An 18,199-nucleotide genomic window follows, 5' to 3' on the forward strand; every position below is an offset into this window, starting at 1 on the left:
GAACATGAAGACTCCTAACTCTGGGAAACGAAGTAGGGGTGGTGGAAGGGGAGGAGGGTGGGGGGTGGGGGTGAATGGGTGACGGGCACTGAGGGGGGCATTTGACGGGATGAGCACTGGGTGTTATTCTGTATGTTGGCAAATTGAACATCAATAAAAAATAAATTTATTATTAAAAAAACAAAACAAAACAAAAAAACACTTAAGAACAAACCTACCTAGTTGTAATAGAATTCCCTGAAAAACTGTCCATAGAGTCAGAAAAAAAACTGTCCAAGAGTCAGAAATGTTTCATTCTCAAACTCACTTTGCCTTTCCATCTGCAGGGCGATCAAGTGTCCTTAAACTCTGCACATGCCTTTTTTGCAACTGTCATATCACAAGGTTGATACAGACCTACCTCACAGAGACTCTGCAAGGATTAATTAAGGTTAAACTGGAAGAAAGAAATGCATTTGACAAGTTAGGCTTTATCCCATGCTGCTAAAGAGACCCAGATGTTTTAACAACTGCTCAGATTATTTAGTAGCATCCTCAACTAAGTAGAGCATAAATTTACATAATGCATTTCAGCTGTGAAGACATTTTTAAAAATCAAAGATTCCAATATTTCAGATGGTAAGAGAAAACAATCTCTGTTCAGGTCTAGCTCATTATATTGGGCACCATTTACCCCCAAATCTTCCCATCGAGCAAATATTGTGATAAATGTTCTTAGGACTGTCTCATGGCAAGGTAAGACTTCATACTTTGTCATGCCTAGGCATGTTTCTAGACTTTCCTTCCTCCTATGAACATGATGAATGGATTTCTACTTCTCTTTTCATGTTGTCTTGTGTTGCCAAGGCACAAGAGGCTCTATGTAACTCTGGTTCATCAAGAAAGTACTTACTTCTATGTTTTCATCTTACACTTTTGTTATCCAAGTAGGATCATTCGCTGCATGAGGAAATCCCTACAACTTTAGAGCCCACAGAGATGGCATTGAGAGTAACCATACGTCACTACCAGTCTTGTAGATTTTATAGATCTAGGGAAGTCCCAAAATATGTTTGGTGTGTGTGGGTGTGTGTGTGGGTGTTGGACAAAGGAAAAGAAGAGTACAGAAGCACTGAAAGACAATGGGATTTAGCCTTTTTCCCTCACTTGCTATTTAAGAAAAAAGGTATTTGAGAATCCTATCTTTAAAGATCATTCTTTAGGGGACCTTAGAATAGTATGTTTTGTAATATTGCATTGCACAGTGTTTAGGAATATAAGTTCTAAGGTGAGAAAAACCTATTTGAATCTCATTTCTCCCACTTGCTGCTTGGGTGAGTCTAAATATGTGTATTTAAAATGTATGTGCCTTGCTTTCTTCATCTTTTTAAATAGAAATTGGTATAGTACCTAGCACACAGTTATTATGAAGAAAAATATGTTAGGTACATGTAGAGCATGAAGAACAGTTTCTAAAACAACAGTAATTATTCAATAAATGTTTGCTATTTTTATTATTTTAAATGTCTGTATTTTAACTCAAAATCCTTTTAGACTAATTAAGTTTAAACTCTTTCGTGAATGTTTCTAAAACATTCAGGTCTGTTTTTCTCAATAGTTATTTAAGAGGAAAGGAGATAACCCTCAGAACCTTCTAGTATGTTGGGATCATTACTCTGACCAACATTTCTCCTCATAAGCATTCTACTTTAGCAAAATGTATGTCTCCAGATCCATCATCCTAGGCTTGTAAGAACAAATATTTCATGCACTGCCACAGATCTTTTTTCCTTGAGTACCACTTGGTGTGCAATAAAGTTTCAAAACTTAATATTAGCAAAAAACAATGAGCATTTATTTAGCTCACCTGTCTGGTGGAGGCCAACTGAACTGGCCTAGGTAGCCCTGCTGAACACAGCTGATCTTAGCTGCGCTTCTTCAACTATTTATTGACTAGCTGGTGAGCAATTGATCTGGGCTTTTGTTTTCCTCTTGGTCCAGGCCAGGTGAAAAATGTTCATCTCATGGTGGGGGCAAAAGTGCAAAGGAGCAAGCAGAGACATGCAAGGTCTTTCTAGACTAGCTTCCAATCACGCACAGCCACTTTTATCTCATTCTACTGGTCAGAGTAGGTTACATGATGAATCCCAAAGTCAACAAGCTCACACACATTCCTCCTATAGGAGCTAAGTTGAGAGAAAGAATATTTCTGAACCAGAATTCAACCTCCTAAAACCATGCAGACACTGTTAAGTGATCACAATATTCTCTTCCACTGTGACTGAATAGAGCTTTTATATCCCTAGCAGTTACTGTAATTTCAGGAAATCTACTAAATATGAGGGAAAGAAGAAAAAAAATCTAAATGAGACCTCTGATTTTGCAGATTTTTTTAATACATCTTACAGAATAAATCTGAATCTCAAATTCTATCTGTAATATAAATCATATTTTTATTCTTTCAAGAGTACATGACATATTTAGTTATTCAATTGTGATCGAGTCAGTATAAAAAATATGTATATATACACTAAATAGCAATGATAATTGCCACTGGATTTTAAAATACTGATTAATTCATTATCAATTATATTTTGTCTTATAAAGATAATATATTGAGAATCTTTAATAGTGTGTTACTTGTCATTAAAAAAATGCATACATTTCTCCCAACTTTGAAAGTAAAAATGTACAAGAACATATATAAATAGTACAATGCCCAAACCACCACTCAGAGAATTCTAATTCACTTATTTCAAACTATACTAAAAAATCCTAAAATAATATATACTTTTTCATTTTTCCTGTTTATTTTTTAATTAAACTTTGAAAATAAGCTCAATCTTCCTTCAAAACGGCTTCAACCTTTTTCATTAAAATATTATTTATTTTTCCTTGGCCTAATTAGTTTCAGTGTTAAAAGGAAATAAAATTTGCGGATTTAATATAAGAAAATGTTCTACTGAAACTTAACGTTTATGAAATGATCATTGTATTTACGTATATTAAGTAAAATGTGATAGTGATAACCAGCATGAGAAAGAAGAGTTTACCTATTAAACAAATGCAAAACATTTGAAGTGTCCACAGTAAGAAGTGGCACTGGGTGGAAGATAGGGCTCCAATTCTTACCCATAAATTCACATACTTGCAACAAGTTATCTCTCAAATTGAGTTTTATGAAAAACAAACTGTACCTCTTACCAACAAGTCATTCACCAAACCATTGATCACACTGTTAAATTCCATAAAAGTCTAACTAAATTGCATTTAATTAACAAGCAAACATTTAGAAAGAAAACAGTCATTCCACAAAACTTTCCAGGGGTAGAAAACAATTTGAGCAACTCTGAAGCATAAATTACTATTTTTTTAAAAGACATTTTAGAAAATAAAGTGAAAATAGACTGTTTCCATGAAAATAATTAAGTTTACAGAAGCAGTGGTGAAAATTTAACCATAAAGTTGCCTCTGGATCTCTTAAACACTAAAAACAACCAATTTTTCTTTCTCTCTTGGCCAATAATTCTCTCCATTCCCTTCACCCCTAGCTATAATTTCTATATGTTGGAAAGATGGCGGGAAAGCCAAAAGCTTCAGGACTTTCCTCTGGTCATTGGGATGACCTGTCCTTTTTTGTCCACTCCTCCAGTGCTCATTGGGAGTCTGGCTTACTTCCCACTGCCTCTCAGCTGGATGTCCTTTGCCAGCATCATAAACAAAGAGATGAGCTTGAAATTTATTATCAACGGTCCTGAGTTTAATCTCTACCTTTTCTTATGAGGCAACCATACAGCTCTAGACAAAATAGTTAAGATCCCTGAACCTCAAGTTCCATATTCACAGTAAAGGACATTACCTTAACAATGACAGACGTTCTAACTAAAAATCTACACATTGCCAACATACTCTCACCCTCACGATTTTGAATTAAATTGCTTATATTTTTTATCATCCCTAGAGAGAGAGAAATCGCAAGCCCAGGGATTTAGACCCAAGTTACACTGAAACAACCCCTTTAGGAGAATGAACTGAAGTAATTACTCCATGTCCATTACCCATTGTACTATTACGTAAATGTAAAATATAAAATCTCCTACTAATATAGATAACATAAAAAGAGATGCTTAATGAACTGAGCCAACCAGGTACCTCAAAATTGCTCTTTTCAAAAAGATTTTATTTATTTATTTATTCATGAGAGACACAGAGAGAGGCAGAGACATAGGCAGAGGGAGAAACAGGCTCCCTGTGAGGAGCTTGATGTGGGGCTTGATCCCAGGACTCAGGGACCATGCCCTGAGTCAAAGGCACATGCCCAACCACTGAGCCACCCAGGTGCCCCAAGCACCTAACTCTTGATCTCCGCTCAGGTCTTGATACCAAGGTGGTGAGTTTGAGCCCTGTACTGGGCTCCATGCTAGGTGTGGAGCCTACTTAAATTTAAAAGAATAATAAATTAAAAAAAAAAAAACAGCAGTATCTGTATCAAAAAATATTTTAGTATTCCCTACCTTTCAGAAAAGACTAACTTGGGATTGACCAAAATAATTTCAGTTTTATGAAATATCTGGTCTTCTTTTAAATGTATTCCAAAAAATCAGAGACATTTTAAAATAAGTCAAAATTACTTTTTATAAACCAAGAAAAAAATTTTGAAACAAAAGCAGGAGGGAATTACAACTCCTTTGCAGATATAGAGTAATGTGAAGCCAAGAATGAAAATATTTGAACCAGAGTTTCCAGTTATCTCTTTTATTATTTTTTTAAGGTGTGGAAAATTAGAATACAAGTCAAAATAGCACTTGATAAAAGGAGAGTTTTAGAATTAAAAATAATTCTAAATCTTTTTTTTTTACTAGTTTCATGATGGTGTGATTTACTAATTAACACAGATATAATGTCATAGCCGAAGTATTCTAAATTCTTATTCATAGGAAGATTAGCTCACCCATCATGATTTCTATTTGATTTTTCTTCCCTTTGCAGAAAGATTACCTGAATGTTATTACTTTCCATTTACCTATTTTCTGACTGAGATAATTTATATTTGCACCAAAGTATTTTTTTCACAGATTAAAAACACTGATCCATTCCTGTAACCCAAAAATCATATCCTACAAATTATGTGACATAAAAGACAACCTAAACATTCTACCACATACAATAGGGAGGGAAGCACAATGGAGATACCTAAATAAATGCTTCTAAAAACCCCATACATAATTTTCTCTGTGTTCTTCATGCTACCAGTAGCTGACCAACAAGTCCAGAATTTCTTTCTTTGATTAAGGTGGCAATAATTGTGGCGCCTTGCCTTAAACTTGCCTGTAGGTTCTGCTCCTCCTGAAAAAAAAAAAAAATAAGGATAAAACAATAATTATTTTTTTAAATGTCACACATGAAACTTAATACTTTTATCTTTTAATATTTCTTCACTTTTAGCTTTTTTCCATCAGCTTGAGATATAATGGACAAGTGACACTGGGCAAGTGTAAGGTGTACAATGTGATGATATATGTATGTTATAAAATTATTACTACAAAAGGGTTAGTTAATCCATCACCTTATACAGTTACCATTGACGGGGTAGTGAGAACAGTTAAGATCTACTCTCTAGCAACTTTCAAGTATACAGTATTGTTAACTATAATCACCATGCTATACATTAAAACCCCAGAATTTATTTACCTTACAACTGGCAGTTTGTACTCTTAAATCAACATCTCCCTATTTCCCTCATCACTCAGCCCCTATCAGCCACCATTCTCCTATTTTTATGAGTTCAAGGAGCCACTTTTCAAGGTCTGCTGCTCTCTGGACACAGCCACTGATATGTACTTGGTCCCCCAAATAAAGGAGAAATGCTTTTGCAAGCACTTTTCATTATACACAAAAATGTATCTGTTAAAGATACCAAGAAAATATTGACACAATTTCAAATGCTAGCAGTATGAAACAAAAGATTTTCCCTTAACCCAATATCTGACCAACTTTGGCTCTTCACTCAAGTGTGAATATTTTACCGATGATGCACGCCTTTCCTTCATTTTGTTTCTGAGTGTTCTCCAACAACAGACTTTGTTATAAACTGTGAGTACTGGTCTGGGAGGAAAAATAAAAATGGCTTGTTGTTTGTGAAGTAAGGATCAGGCAAATTAGTGAAAGGAGTTTCTCACAAGTTGCTAAAATGTGGTTTTTGCCTTTGAAATCATATTGCCTATGAATATAGACTACTTAGACTTCCTGAGGGGGGTGAGGGGATGGTAATATGAAGGTGAAGGGAAGGTCGAAACAGCTAATATCTTTAAGGTCTGTGTGTTTATGAATTGTGCTAGGTTCAAAAAGAGGGACCTGGTAACCAACTTTTATATCCTGATATCATCTTTAATGCCTTTACTAATGTTCAGTCTATCACCAGTACCTACTGCTTCTGCCTTCTTAACGTTCCTTGAATCCATATACTCCATTCAAACTGCCACTGCCTGTGAAACATCTCCATCCTAAATTTCTGGAACAATCTCATAAACAGTCTCTCTAAAATCTTGTCCTCTCCAGGATCGAGTCCCACACTGGGCTCCTTGCAGGGAGCCTGCTTCTCCCTCTGCCTGTATCTCTGTCTTTCTCAGTGTCTCTCATGAATAAATACATAAAATCTGTAAAAAAATAAAAATAAAATCTTGTCCTCTTTTACCCTGTTTCACACACAGCAATCAAAATACTTATTTAACATATAGATCTAAGCATATCACTACTCTGCCTAAAACCCTTTCAAGGCTACCTTTGAACTTTAGGATCAAGTCAGAGAACACTTTACCTTTTTATCCTTCTATCTTCTTCCTTCCATTTCCTTAGAATCACTCAATTCTCCAAGCCATACAGAGCTATGTAAGATTGCCCAAACAAGCTATTTTTCTAAACTTCCATTCCTTTGCCCCAGCTAATCCCTTTGCCAGGAAAGCTATCTCACTCCTTTCCTAGCTTAGCTGATCCTAGTTACTCTTTGTGGTTCCACTCAGTATATTGATGGTTGCAACCTACCCAGACTCCTATTCCCCCACCTATGTGGGTGAGGCAAATCTCTGTTTCCACAGCTGTGAATGCTCCAGCACACTGAATTCTAATAGCCTTTTTAGTTGACCATCTATTCTAACAGATGATGAGTTTCTGGATATAAAGAATTTTTCATTTTGTCTTTGAATATGGAACACGTAGTTCAATGCCTAACACATGGTAGCACTCCATAAATTATAATGAATTCAAAGCAAAGGAGGCTATGATAGAGGTTATCATCATCCTTTCAGTCTAACTCATCTGTTAACATTGACCACTTTTTGGTTACTTTGTTTGCTCCTATTTGCATATTTGGCAGGAAGCCTGGCAATGGTACAAAGAATATTATCAAAACCTTTCCACTAGCACACACCTTCACCAGCCCAGAGGCCCTAGGTTTTTCCTCTATGAGGATAGTGGTGAGAGACGACCACTGCTTAAGCTACACTTTTCTATCAATTTCCCTGATTGTGTTCTAAGGGATGGAACTGGGAGAAACCCACTAGAGGCTGAATGGTGGCTGCTTTGCATCTTGCAAATGAGTTTTAATGCCATTTCAGGATTGGATTTCAAATGATGTACTGGTTTCCTGAATATCACAGGACCTAAATCACATATAAACCATTCTAAAGCCAATTATGTTTAGGCTTAAACTGTGATTCCCTTATATGGGAGTAGATATCATTCATGCCATATCATTCATAAATACACAAATATTCTAAAACTAAACAAAATACAAATTAACTATAAATATGTATTTGCCTCTCATAATGATTAATTAATTGCAATATTGCAGGGTTTATAATACACATTTACACCCAAGTCTCATTTATTAAATTGAGACATACAAAAGGTGAGGAAAATTAAAGTTTCCCCTTTAAAAATAAACAGAAAAAGATTATTTGTATAGCCTCTTTGAAACCAGTTTATACTTGTCATAATGAAAACAGCAAAGAACAAATGAAGAAGGGGAAAAATCTGTTTAAGATCCTAGAGCTAGAAAAATCACATTTCTAAATCTTAGAATAAATCTTCTATTCCCACCTTGATAGCTTCATAACTAACACACCTTTAATGAATTTAAGAATGTTCATTTTAAAGGTTAATTTATTTGTGCAATTTTTTCAGACATCATTTGGAATGATTTTAATTCAGTGAAAAGAATTCCACTGTTTTCCCTCTCTACCTGAGCTCGATCATCTCATTCTTAAAAAGTATGGAAATTCAAAAAGTGATTAAACAAGATGGTGAAACCCACCTACATTCAGAACATTCAACTATATACAAAAAGCAGATATTCAAACAATGTATGGATTTTAAACTCATCTCAAAATTCTTATCTCTATAAAAGTATTGCTAATGCAATTTTTAAAAAATGTAAATTAAAATAGGTCTTTAAAAAAACATTTCTTGCTGATAGTAGATATTCAAATCAGTGTTTTTAACTGAGGAGGGAGGGGAACAAAGGGGGCCTTACAAAGGGGTCATTTTAATATTCACATACGTGTGTGTGTGTGTGTGTGTGTGTATTTTTTCTTTGTATATTCCAAATATTATAAAATAAAAATGTTTAATGTTATTTTAAGTAAGGTCAACATGCATACTGAAAAATCATGTTGATAGTACTCATTCTTGATATCATGTCATGAAATGGCATTAATTGCTGTGGTCTTCCTCCCCAACATCCATAACCCCAGTCTAACCATCAGGGAAATATTACACACATTCCAACAGAAGGTCATCCTACAATATATCTGACCAATCCTCCTCAAAATTGTGAAGTTCATCAAAAACAAGTCTGAGAAACTGTCATAGCCAGTTAGGAACCTAAGGAGACCAGACAAACTAAAAGTAATAGAATATCCTTAAATTTAAAAAAAAAAATACATTGGGTAAAATTAAGGAAATCTAAATAAACTATGGCCTTCAGTTGTTAAAAATAAGGGAGACTGGGTACAGGGCATATGACAACTCTGTGCTATCCTGAATAATACAAAGTGTATTATTTTTCAAAAAAGTATGTGTTCAATTTCAAAATATTTCTCTTGATTTTAAAAATATTTATGTGCCAGAATTACAAAACCTGATTACAATGTTAATTTGTGTGTGCCAGCTCATTTATATATTCCTTAAATAAAATACACTATTCTTTTAATAAATTATGCTATTGGTAAGGGCACAGACTCTAGAATGAGACTACTGGTATTCAAATACAGGCTTTGACTCATATTTTTTTTTTTTTACAAAGCTACTTTTAATACTTTGGGGTGAGCCCCCCAGGAATAAAAAACACTGGGAAGGGGTAACCCCTCACTCCCAGGTGTGGCCCATGGGGAGAGAGGCTACTTGAGGGGAAGGAAGCACAAAAGGGACCCACTGCAGACTCAGGGCAAAGGGAATGCCATTGGTTCTGGGACCTGTGAGCACTACAGGAGAAAATGCAAGCATGGAGGGACTGGCTCCAGGCACACAGGCGAAAGGCAAGAGGGTTGGACACGAAGCCACAAAGCTTTGTGTATTTGTGACACGAATTTGTGACAATTTTCAAGTGATCTTGAGCAAATATTTTAAATTTCAAAGTTCTCAATCTTTTCTTCTAAAACTATAATAACAATAGCTACATCACCACTTTTTGGGGGGGTCTAAATCAGACGAGACACATAAACTACAGATTCCTGGTAAATATCCATTCATGATAGCTGTTAGAATTATCTTTATGGTGTGCACCAATTTCACCCATGACATAGTAGCTGATATTACCCTCTCATCACACATAACCATTAAATCTGATTATTTACTCTATGTAAAAATACTGTTGCAAGTCTTGGACAGTAACCTATGCATGCCTACGGTGCTTGAAAGAAAAGCCCATGAGGTAACATTTACCCCAGCCATCTTGAGAGAATTCTTCCAAACTCTCAAGAAGAGAAATAGAGCCCAAGAAGAGAATGACAGTCTCTCTGGGTAGAAAAGACACAGATTACAATTCAGAGTTGTTAAGGTGCCTTGGATACATGCAGGTTAAGTCCCTGACAGTGGTGAGTTGCAGAGATGGCCTAAAATTTTGCTAAAAACTCCTTTACTTTTTCGGTCAACTTCTGAACTGTGCTTGTGCAGGAAGATTCACCAGCGCCTAGCAGAGAATAACTGAGGGGAGGATGGGGAGATGAGAAAAGATTCAGACCACACTGTACTGCAGACAAGGTTAGATCTGAGTCCAGCTAGAAGGAAGAGACCTTGGTTGAATACCCATGGCTTTTGGTTAAGAGCTCTAAAAGGCCATGCCTACAGCCTACTAATAAAGACAAAACGGAATTGGATCTGCCCTAAGAAGTTTAAACAGTCTCCAAAAGGTCAGGTTGATCTCCCAATAATACAAACGCTTGTCAGAACAAATTTTAATATTCTTTGGAGAAAGCTAGAACAGCTAGAGCCTTTAAAAGGTCTTATAATTCAAGTGTGGCATATAACAAAATCTTACTAGATGAGTAAAGAAGTAGCAAAAAAGCAGGAAAAAAAAACATAAGGGAGAGAAAATCATCTATACTGGATCATTTTCAGACATAATCCATATGTTGGAATTAATATGCAAGGACTTCAAAATAACTATGATTAATATGTTAAAGAGGAAGATATGGAAATATGGATTTAAAAATGGACATTTTCAGCATAGAATGGGAATCTATAATAAAGAGTATTTTACAACTGTAAAATATAATACTTGAAATTAATACTTAATTGGATTGGTTTAATATGAGATAGGCAGAGCAGAAAACAGTACTAGTGATCCTGAGGACAGGTTAAAATATATACGTATATATCCAAACTGAAGCACAGAGAGGGAAATGGTGAATTATTACTATAATCATAATATGTATGACTATATTACTATTCCATTTCCCTAATGCTTCCCTATTTACCGATACACTCCTCCACCACCATCAAAATACCTATATGGGACATTCAGAAAATCACACATGGGTTATGTCAGAAGCCACGTCACCTGGTAATGTTTGTTATGTGAAACTAACAAGCATTAAAAAAGTCAACTCCATTTCTGAAGAAAAATACAAGGTCACGTACATAAATATGCAAAGGGCAAGGCTGAAGATAATATTGCTACAGCTGGGCATAAAGGACGAGGGAATTCAGAGTGTGGTAAGACCACTTAACATCACAAGGATTCTTGACGGAGATGGAACCAAAGGATGAGCAAAAAAGGAGGCAAAAATTGAAAAGTCCAGAATGGATAAGAAATATTGAGGGAACAAGAAATCATGGCTGATTTTCATTGTGGCATATCATTGTTATAGGCTTGACCTCACAAAGAGATTGCAAGAAAAGTACCTAAATTCCCACAAAAAAGTAAAAATAATATTACTAAAATTAAGTTTATCATCAGTTCATTTACTATCTGTAACTCTTGCAAATTCCAGGCTTCAGGTTTACTTGCATTTCTACTCACCAGCCATAATGAGCATAAACTATAAACACGGCACACCAATTTTTACATACTCACACATGAAAATCAAAAGAATAAATTTCTAGAATTTAAAGAAAAACAGGAGGATATTTAGAGATGTAAGATAAGTTAAAGTCTACATTTTCTCTTAAATCGAAATGACTGCCATCATAATTACATGTTTTATATTATCCTGTTCACAGTAGTGTCAAATTTTTGAGAAAAATATTAAAAATTGCTAACTCTATCCTATCATAAAACAATAAAAACGTAACTTCTAGCTCAAAAAAAAATGGCATTCACTCTTTTTCTTGGTTACAAACATATTTAAAAAAGTAGAAGCCTGTCAGAAAGGAAATGAAGGATACAATGGTCTGATTTCTTAAAATACCAGGAGGAAAACTATCAAAATGTTAACAAGGGTTATTTTTGGATGATGGATTTATGGCTATTCTTATTTGTGTGTTTTATTTTCAAAATTTCTATTATGAACACAACTTAAGTCTTCTAGTAAGAAAATAAGTTGTTTTAAAATTTAGTTTCAAGACTGTTTAAATTCTGGGAACTAAATTTGATTTGTTATTGCATAAAATCAATAATACAGAACAGTGTCCAAATTTCCAGGAAACTTTTATCTTTATAAAAAGTCTTCAAAATCTGCACAAATAAAACAGTTTTTGTTTGAATATTTTAGTCTTCAATAAAAGGTCTGAAGAATTATATTAATAATTCACAAGGCCTTAGCTTTCTGCTGACTTAGAGGTTAAGAAAAATATCATAAAAGTCAAGCTGAAGGAAACAAAAAATTTGTATTTAATTTTATTCAGTACATTAACAATTGCTCATTGATATCCTGAAAAGTTTAACAGTCCGATTTTTTTTAAATATTAGGAAGAACATTAGATGAAACATAAATATATAAAAGCTATTTTAAATTTTCTATATCGTCAAACTGAATTATTTATCATTAGACTCCACATGGGTTTTATCTAGAAACACCAAATTTAACTATTTCTTCATCCCTTGTCATTTCAAGATTAAGATGAAATACACTTATGTTTAGATGAAAGATGCATAAAAGTTCTAATTACTATTATCTTTTAAACACATAAGGTAATTCTAAATTTACTCCAGAGCAATTAGGTTTTGACAACAGAATCCTGGATTTTAGTCTTTTTGTATGTGGTTTGTTTCCTGGTTGATAGGTAGGTTTCCCTATGATGGTCTGTCTATCTATCTATCTATCTATCTATCTATCTATCTATCATCTTCAACAGAGTAGTAGAGTTTTGATGCAGAAATTCTCATGGGACTTCTAAACCATTAGCAAAATTTGGGAAATCAGGACAAGTAGGAGATGTCATTATTTTCACAGAAGATTGGGAATGATGGGAACACCTCCATAATTTATAGCAACTCTTCCTTCCCCCCTCTGCACCATCTAATACTATTTGGGCAACAAGTCTGCAGTTTCAGAGAAGATCCACCTCACAACTGTGTACAAGTGGTCATTTTTCTATAAAGCCTAGGTCTTTAAAATTCCATACTCACTAAATGTTTCCTTTTATTTTCTCAAGGATAACTTATGGCAAAACTATTCCCAATGTACATAAACTTGAAGAACTTTTTTAAAGGTTTATTTTAAAATGTTATTTTAAAATGTTAATTTCTATCACTGCACTACACAGGTCTCAGTACTTGAATTTAAGAGGCATAAACAAATTTACAGTATGTTTTAGAATCAAATTTATGTGGATTTTTGTGGAATATGCTCTCAAATAATAGCAGGAAAAGCTGTGACATCATTGTTGTTCAAATCTTTATAGACAACCTGAACGGAAATCTTTTAGAGACATTCATCCTCCATACACATCATTCCTAAAGAACACAATGTACTCTGTTAAAAGGAAAACTATAAAGTTAAAATATAGTATATACATATCTAGGCTTCAGATGTCTGAGGAGATTACACAGTCCTTTTTGAAAGGTAAACATTACATTGTCTTAGCAAATTCCATACCTAAAGCCTAATTCAATTACCATGAGTTACAAAACTGTCCTGAAATTCAGGATGCTCATATTTTGATATTAATATCCTTCTGCCATCTATCCTTGTTTTGGTGAACTCATGCAAAAATCTTTAAAATGCCAGAAAATATCAAACACTTCCAAACAAATAAAAGTGCACGATTTATATCCATTATCCATACATGCATTTATAGCTACATATCTCTGTATTTATAGAAAGCAAGTACAATATACATAAATATAGCACATATAATATATAAAATGCTAAACCACAGACTTAGAAATCTTTTACCATTTTTGTTACGTTTATAAGATAGCAAATAAAAAAAATTGTATACATTTTTCTCACACAGAAGAAAAAAATCTAATAGTAAAACACTGCCCCCTAGTGGAGACGAAAATAAATGTTTGGTGTGTGTAAATTTACAAAACTCCAGGAAAAAGCAGTCACTTACTTGACAGAGCTTGAGAAAAACAAAACTGTCCTCTCCAAATGAAAAGCATTTGCCTCTTGCTCATCTGAGTTAAAAAAGAACTGCCTCCTGAAAACCTCACTAATACAATACTAATAAAAATATACCTGGATTTACTTATTAACATAATCCTCACATAGTAGTTTTGGTCTTCTTTATTCTCCATGTCTTGCACATACTACAGGTGCTCAATAAGTATCTGTAGAAAGAGCTAACTAAGAAAAAACAATTGGTCAGGGGCATTTGGATAGCTTAGTTTTCTAAGTGTCCAACTCCTGGTTTCAGCTCAGGTCTTGATCTCTGGGTCCAGGATTGAGCCCAGGACCTGAGCAGGGAACCTGCTTCTCCCTACTCCTTCTGCCCCTCCCCCACTGCTCATGCTCACACACGTGCACTCTCTCCCTCAAATAAAATCTTTAAAAAATAAAAAAATAATAATTGGTCAAAACTCTGGGGCACAGCACTGTTACTTCGCTCAGAGAGCAAACAGAAAATAAAGATAGGAAAGATCCAGACTATGCAGTGTTCCGTGCCAGAGCACAATGGGGTAAAACATGGGCAGCCAAAAAGCAGATGTCTACCCTGAGAAACAGGCAGTTCATTATTGCGTCAATTATTTCTAGATCTGGTATTTGTCACACTGTCATACTTTATTTTCTTATAACACCATTTATACTATCAATTCTGCAACTTAATAAAGTTGAAAAAATGGTCTTATACACAATGTCCCTTTTAATTAACAAAATGTTTTGATCCTACACATCTCTCCCAGCAGTCACCAAGTTCTGCTAGCTTTCTACTGTGACATCACTTGCTGGTCATATTGAAAAAGCTCCAAGTCTATTTCATAGCATCCTGTAGATGGATTCCTCTAGGATGTCTTAACTGGCTACTTTTCTTTGCCTATGGTTACTGCTCTCATCTCACTAGGACACCATTTTCATTCTATCAAATCCACATTACATTCAGCACATTCTTCATTCAAGCATTTAAGACTGTCCATAATCAACCTAATTAGCTCTTCTAACCAAAGTTCTTCTTTACAGAATTCACTTCTATGGCCATACTGGTATAATCAGTTATTCTTTAGTAAAATGGTTTCCTAATAATTGTCTTTCTACTTCACATCAATTTTGAAAAACCTGGCTGCAACGACTATTATCTGTTTTACTGAACAGCAATAATTTACATCATCATAATTTCTCTCACAATCTCTTAGTGATATTTTTATTGGGTTTATGTATGTACAGGTCTTATTCTTTTAGCTAACTTCAGATAGTAAAAGGAAACTCTCCCAAATTATAACCTCAAATAAAGTACTATATTCATAGCAGATACTCAAAAAATATTTATTAACTGGGTCAGTTTGCTAATTAATTCTATAAAGATCTGGCCTTATATGTGACTATTACGATATCTTTGAAATATCAAAGTATTAGATAAAGGATGCATCCGTATGGAATAACCTCCTAAAAATAAAAATAAGAAAAAATTTGTATCTGTATTTGGGAACTGGAAAGATGTCTAAAGCTAGAAATCTGTGCTACATGATTCCACCTCCTATGAAAGGATGCCTTGGTCTGGGAGTTAAATGTAAGGGACATTGACAAATTTACACTAATATACCCAAGTCAAGGGGATAAAGTCAGACCATGAGGCAAACATTCTGAGGTAGAAGGGCTGCATAAGCAGAAAAGCAACACATACTAGGTGTTGGAGGGCAATGGGGATTTTTTCCAGAATGTATGAGAAATGACGAGAGAAAGATTATCCACAATAGTTTGTTATTGAATTGATGGTCCAAGTAGACAAACTATTAGTAAAAAAAAATATTGATAATTCTCTTAGAGCAGAAAGACTAAGTTTTTCCCATAAAATTTACAATTAAATTTTTAATTACAAACTTAACACAATGAATAAACTTCAGTGGATCAATGCAAACATATTCTCATGGTAGCAGTGTGTGTGAGAGAGAGAAAGAATGAGAGAGAAAATTATTGTTGTAATAGTTTTTAGTTAAGAAAAAGACATCTAGTTAATGACCATTAGATTCTTGTATACTAGTTAAATGGGGTGATTAGTTAGCATTCAAAATCTTAATATCCAAGTTCCACAGTAAGGTGTTTACCATTACATTAAAAACTCTATCTCCTTCTAAGAAGGAAGCTTAAGTTGAAACTTATAAAGGAAGTTCTATCCTGACCAGACTGGTGCTAATTTTTATTAGTATTAACTAGTAAAAAAAAAAAAAAAAAAAACCCACAAAACCCAAAACTAGCCTAGCAAAGCTTCCTTTTAGCATAAGAGCAGAGTTCGTTCTCATGGAGAAGGCTGCAGATGGTAGAAGTTTGCTTATACAGCTTCTTCCCAGTGAGGAGAAAGAAAAAAAAAAATAGATATGCAAAAAATACTCTAGGTAGAAAGAACTTTCTGGAATCATCAGAATTAAATCTCTTTCTGAAATGACATTACTAAATGAAGACAACAATAAGATTCAAGAAGATGCTTCAATCATAAGAGTGGGAACAAAGTAGGAATAATTTTACATCATAAGAGATTTAATGTAGGTATTAAATAAATGTATTTTGAATTAGAAATCTCATTGGAGGTGGTAGACAACTTACTTTTTCTATATAAAGCTGAATTCAATTAGTGGAAGTCAAACTTGAAAAAAATAGAACTCAAAAAATAGAAGACTGAAAATAGTAAAAAATCAATGTATCAATTTAACAACAATTACATAATGGGAATCTGGGGAGAAAATGCAATAGATATAGAAGTCATAATGATGCAGGAAAAAAATCCCTCAATTGAATGAAGATCAGGAATTGCAGACAGAAGTATTCATATAGTGTCTTGCAAAATTAGTGCCAACCCTCAAAGAAGCCATATTCACATGTTACCTTCAAATTTAAATATAAAATTTCAAAAGCCTTCAGCAGACAATACAGATTCTTTTCAATGTGCAAGAACAGCCCTCTGTGAAATGCTAAGTACCACCAGAAAATGGCATTTAAGAAATAGATTGCTATCTTAGAATTCTGTTAGAAGAACAAAAAGGAGACATTTGTGATATGCAAGGGCTTTAAAAACTACTAGTGAGACTTTCCTTAAAAAAAAAAAAAGTACTTAAAAACTTATCCAATGTTAAGATGAGGAAAAAAAAAAAATAGGGACTCCTTTTAACAACTATTTATGGAATTTACCTGATTCCAGTCAGTAAGTTATATATTAAGATATAAACAGACACATATTTATCTTTATGGACTATGAGGCCACTGAGGCCAGACAAACACATAAACATATTCACTATAACAAGTTATGGAGGAAACAAAAGACCAATTTCTTATGAAAATAAAACCAGCATTAAAATTTTCAGGTACAAAATATTTTTTTAAACTATGTAAAAAAATCCAAATAAATAAACATGAAAACAGAAAAATGAGTAAAACTATATTTTCAAATACATTATATTTTTCAATATAAGGAATAGAACTCTTTAAATAAAAAAACATTGCTGAGTTTAAACAAATGAAATATCTCACAGTTCAGGTCAGGAAACAGATTAAACATAACTGAAAAGAGTATTATTGAAATTGAAGGCAGAGTTGAAGAAATTCCTCAGAATTCATATCTGAGATGACAAAAAAATACGAAATATAAATGGAGGTTAAGGAATTTGGCAGATGTGTTAAGATGTGTTATATACATTTAATCAGAACCCCAGAAAGGGAGAATAGAGAAAATGGGGACAATAAAAATAATAATTGCTTTTAAATTTCCAGAAGTTATGGAATACATGAACTCATTCATAAAGGAAACCTAGTAAATTCCAAAGTTGATAAATAGGAAACTTAATAAGTAGACAAATAATAAGGGAACTGTAAAACACTAAATATAAAGAGGCAATCTTAGAATAGCTAGATAGAGCAACCCAACAGAGCACTAACAATCAGACTTACCACAGTCTTCCTCACATCAACAATGGAAGTAATAATACAATGAAGTATTTATGAGGTGCTAAAGATAAAAAGAAGACACTGACTCCCTACAGAAAACAAACGAACTAAAACTATTAACCTAGATACTTTTGACTTCCTACCACAAACACTATGTATCAAGAATGAAGATAAAATATGGAGTCCCTCAGTTAAACAAAATATAAAAGTTTGTTTCTAAAAATATTCTGACACAAAACGATATA

At 33.9% G+C, this 18,199-nt stretch overlaps 1 protein-coding gene across 1 annotated transcript in view; it reads right to left on the minus strand.

The window, feature by feature from the left end:
• Positions 1–4,138: 4,138 nt before the first annotated feature.
• The window catches only part of CRPPA (CDP-L-ribitol pyrophosphorylase A), a gene marked incomplete at its 5' end in the record, with an annotated part of 293,261 nt that continues 279,200 nt past the window's right edge, over positions 4,139–18,199 (minus strand). Inside the window, one exon of the mRNA XM_035698317.2 lies at positions 4,139–5,325. Within this exon, the coding sequence (XP_035554210.2) occupies positions 5,221–5,325 (105 nt within the window). The remainder of the gene's footprint in view (positions 5,326–18,199) is intronic.

The sequence above is a fragment of the Canis lupus genome, chromosome 14 (genome assembly GCF_003254725.2).
Source record: "Canis lupus dingo isolate Sandy chromosome 14, ASM325472v2, whole genome shotgun sequence".
Classification (NCBI taxonomy): domain Eukaryota; kingdom Metazoa; phylum Chordata; class Mammalia; order Carnivora; family Canidae; genus Canis; species Canis lupus.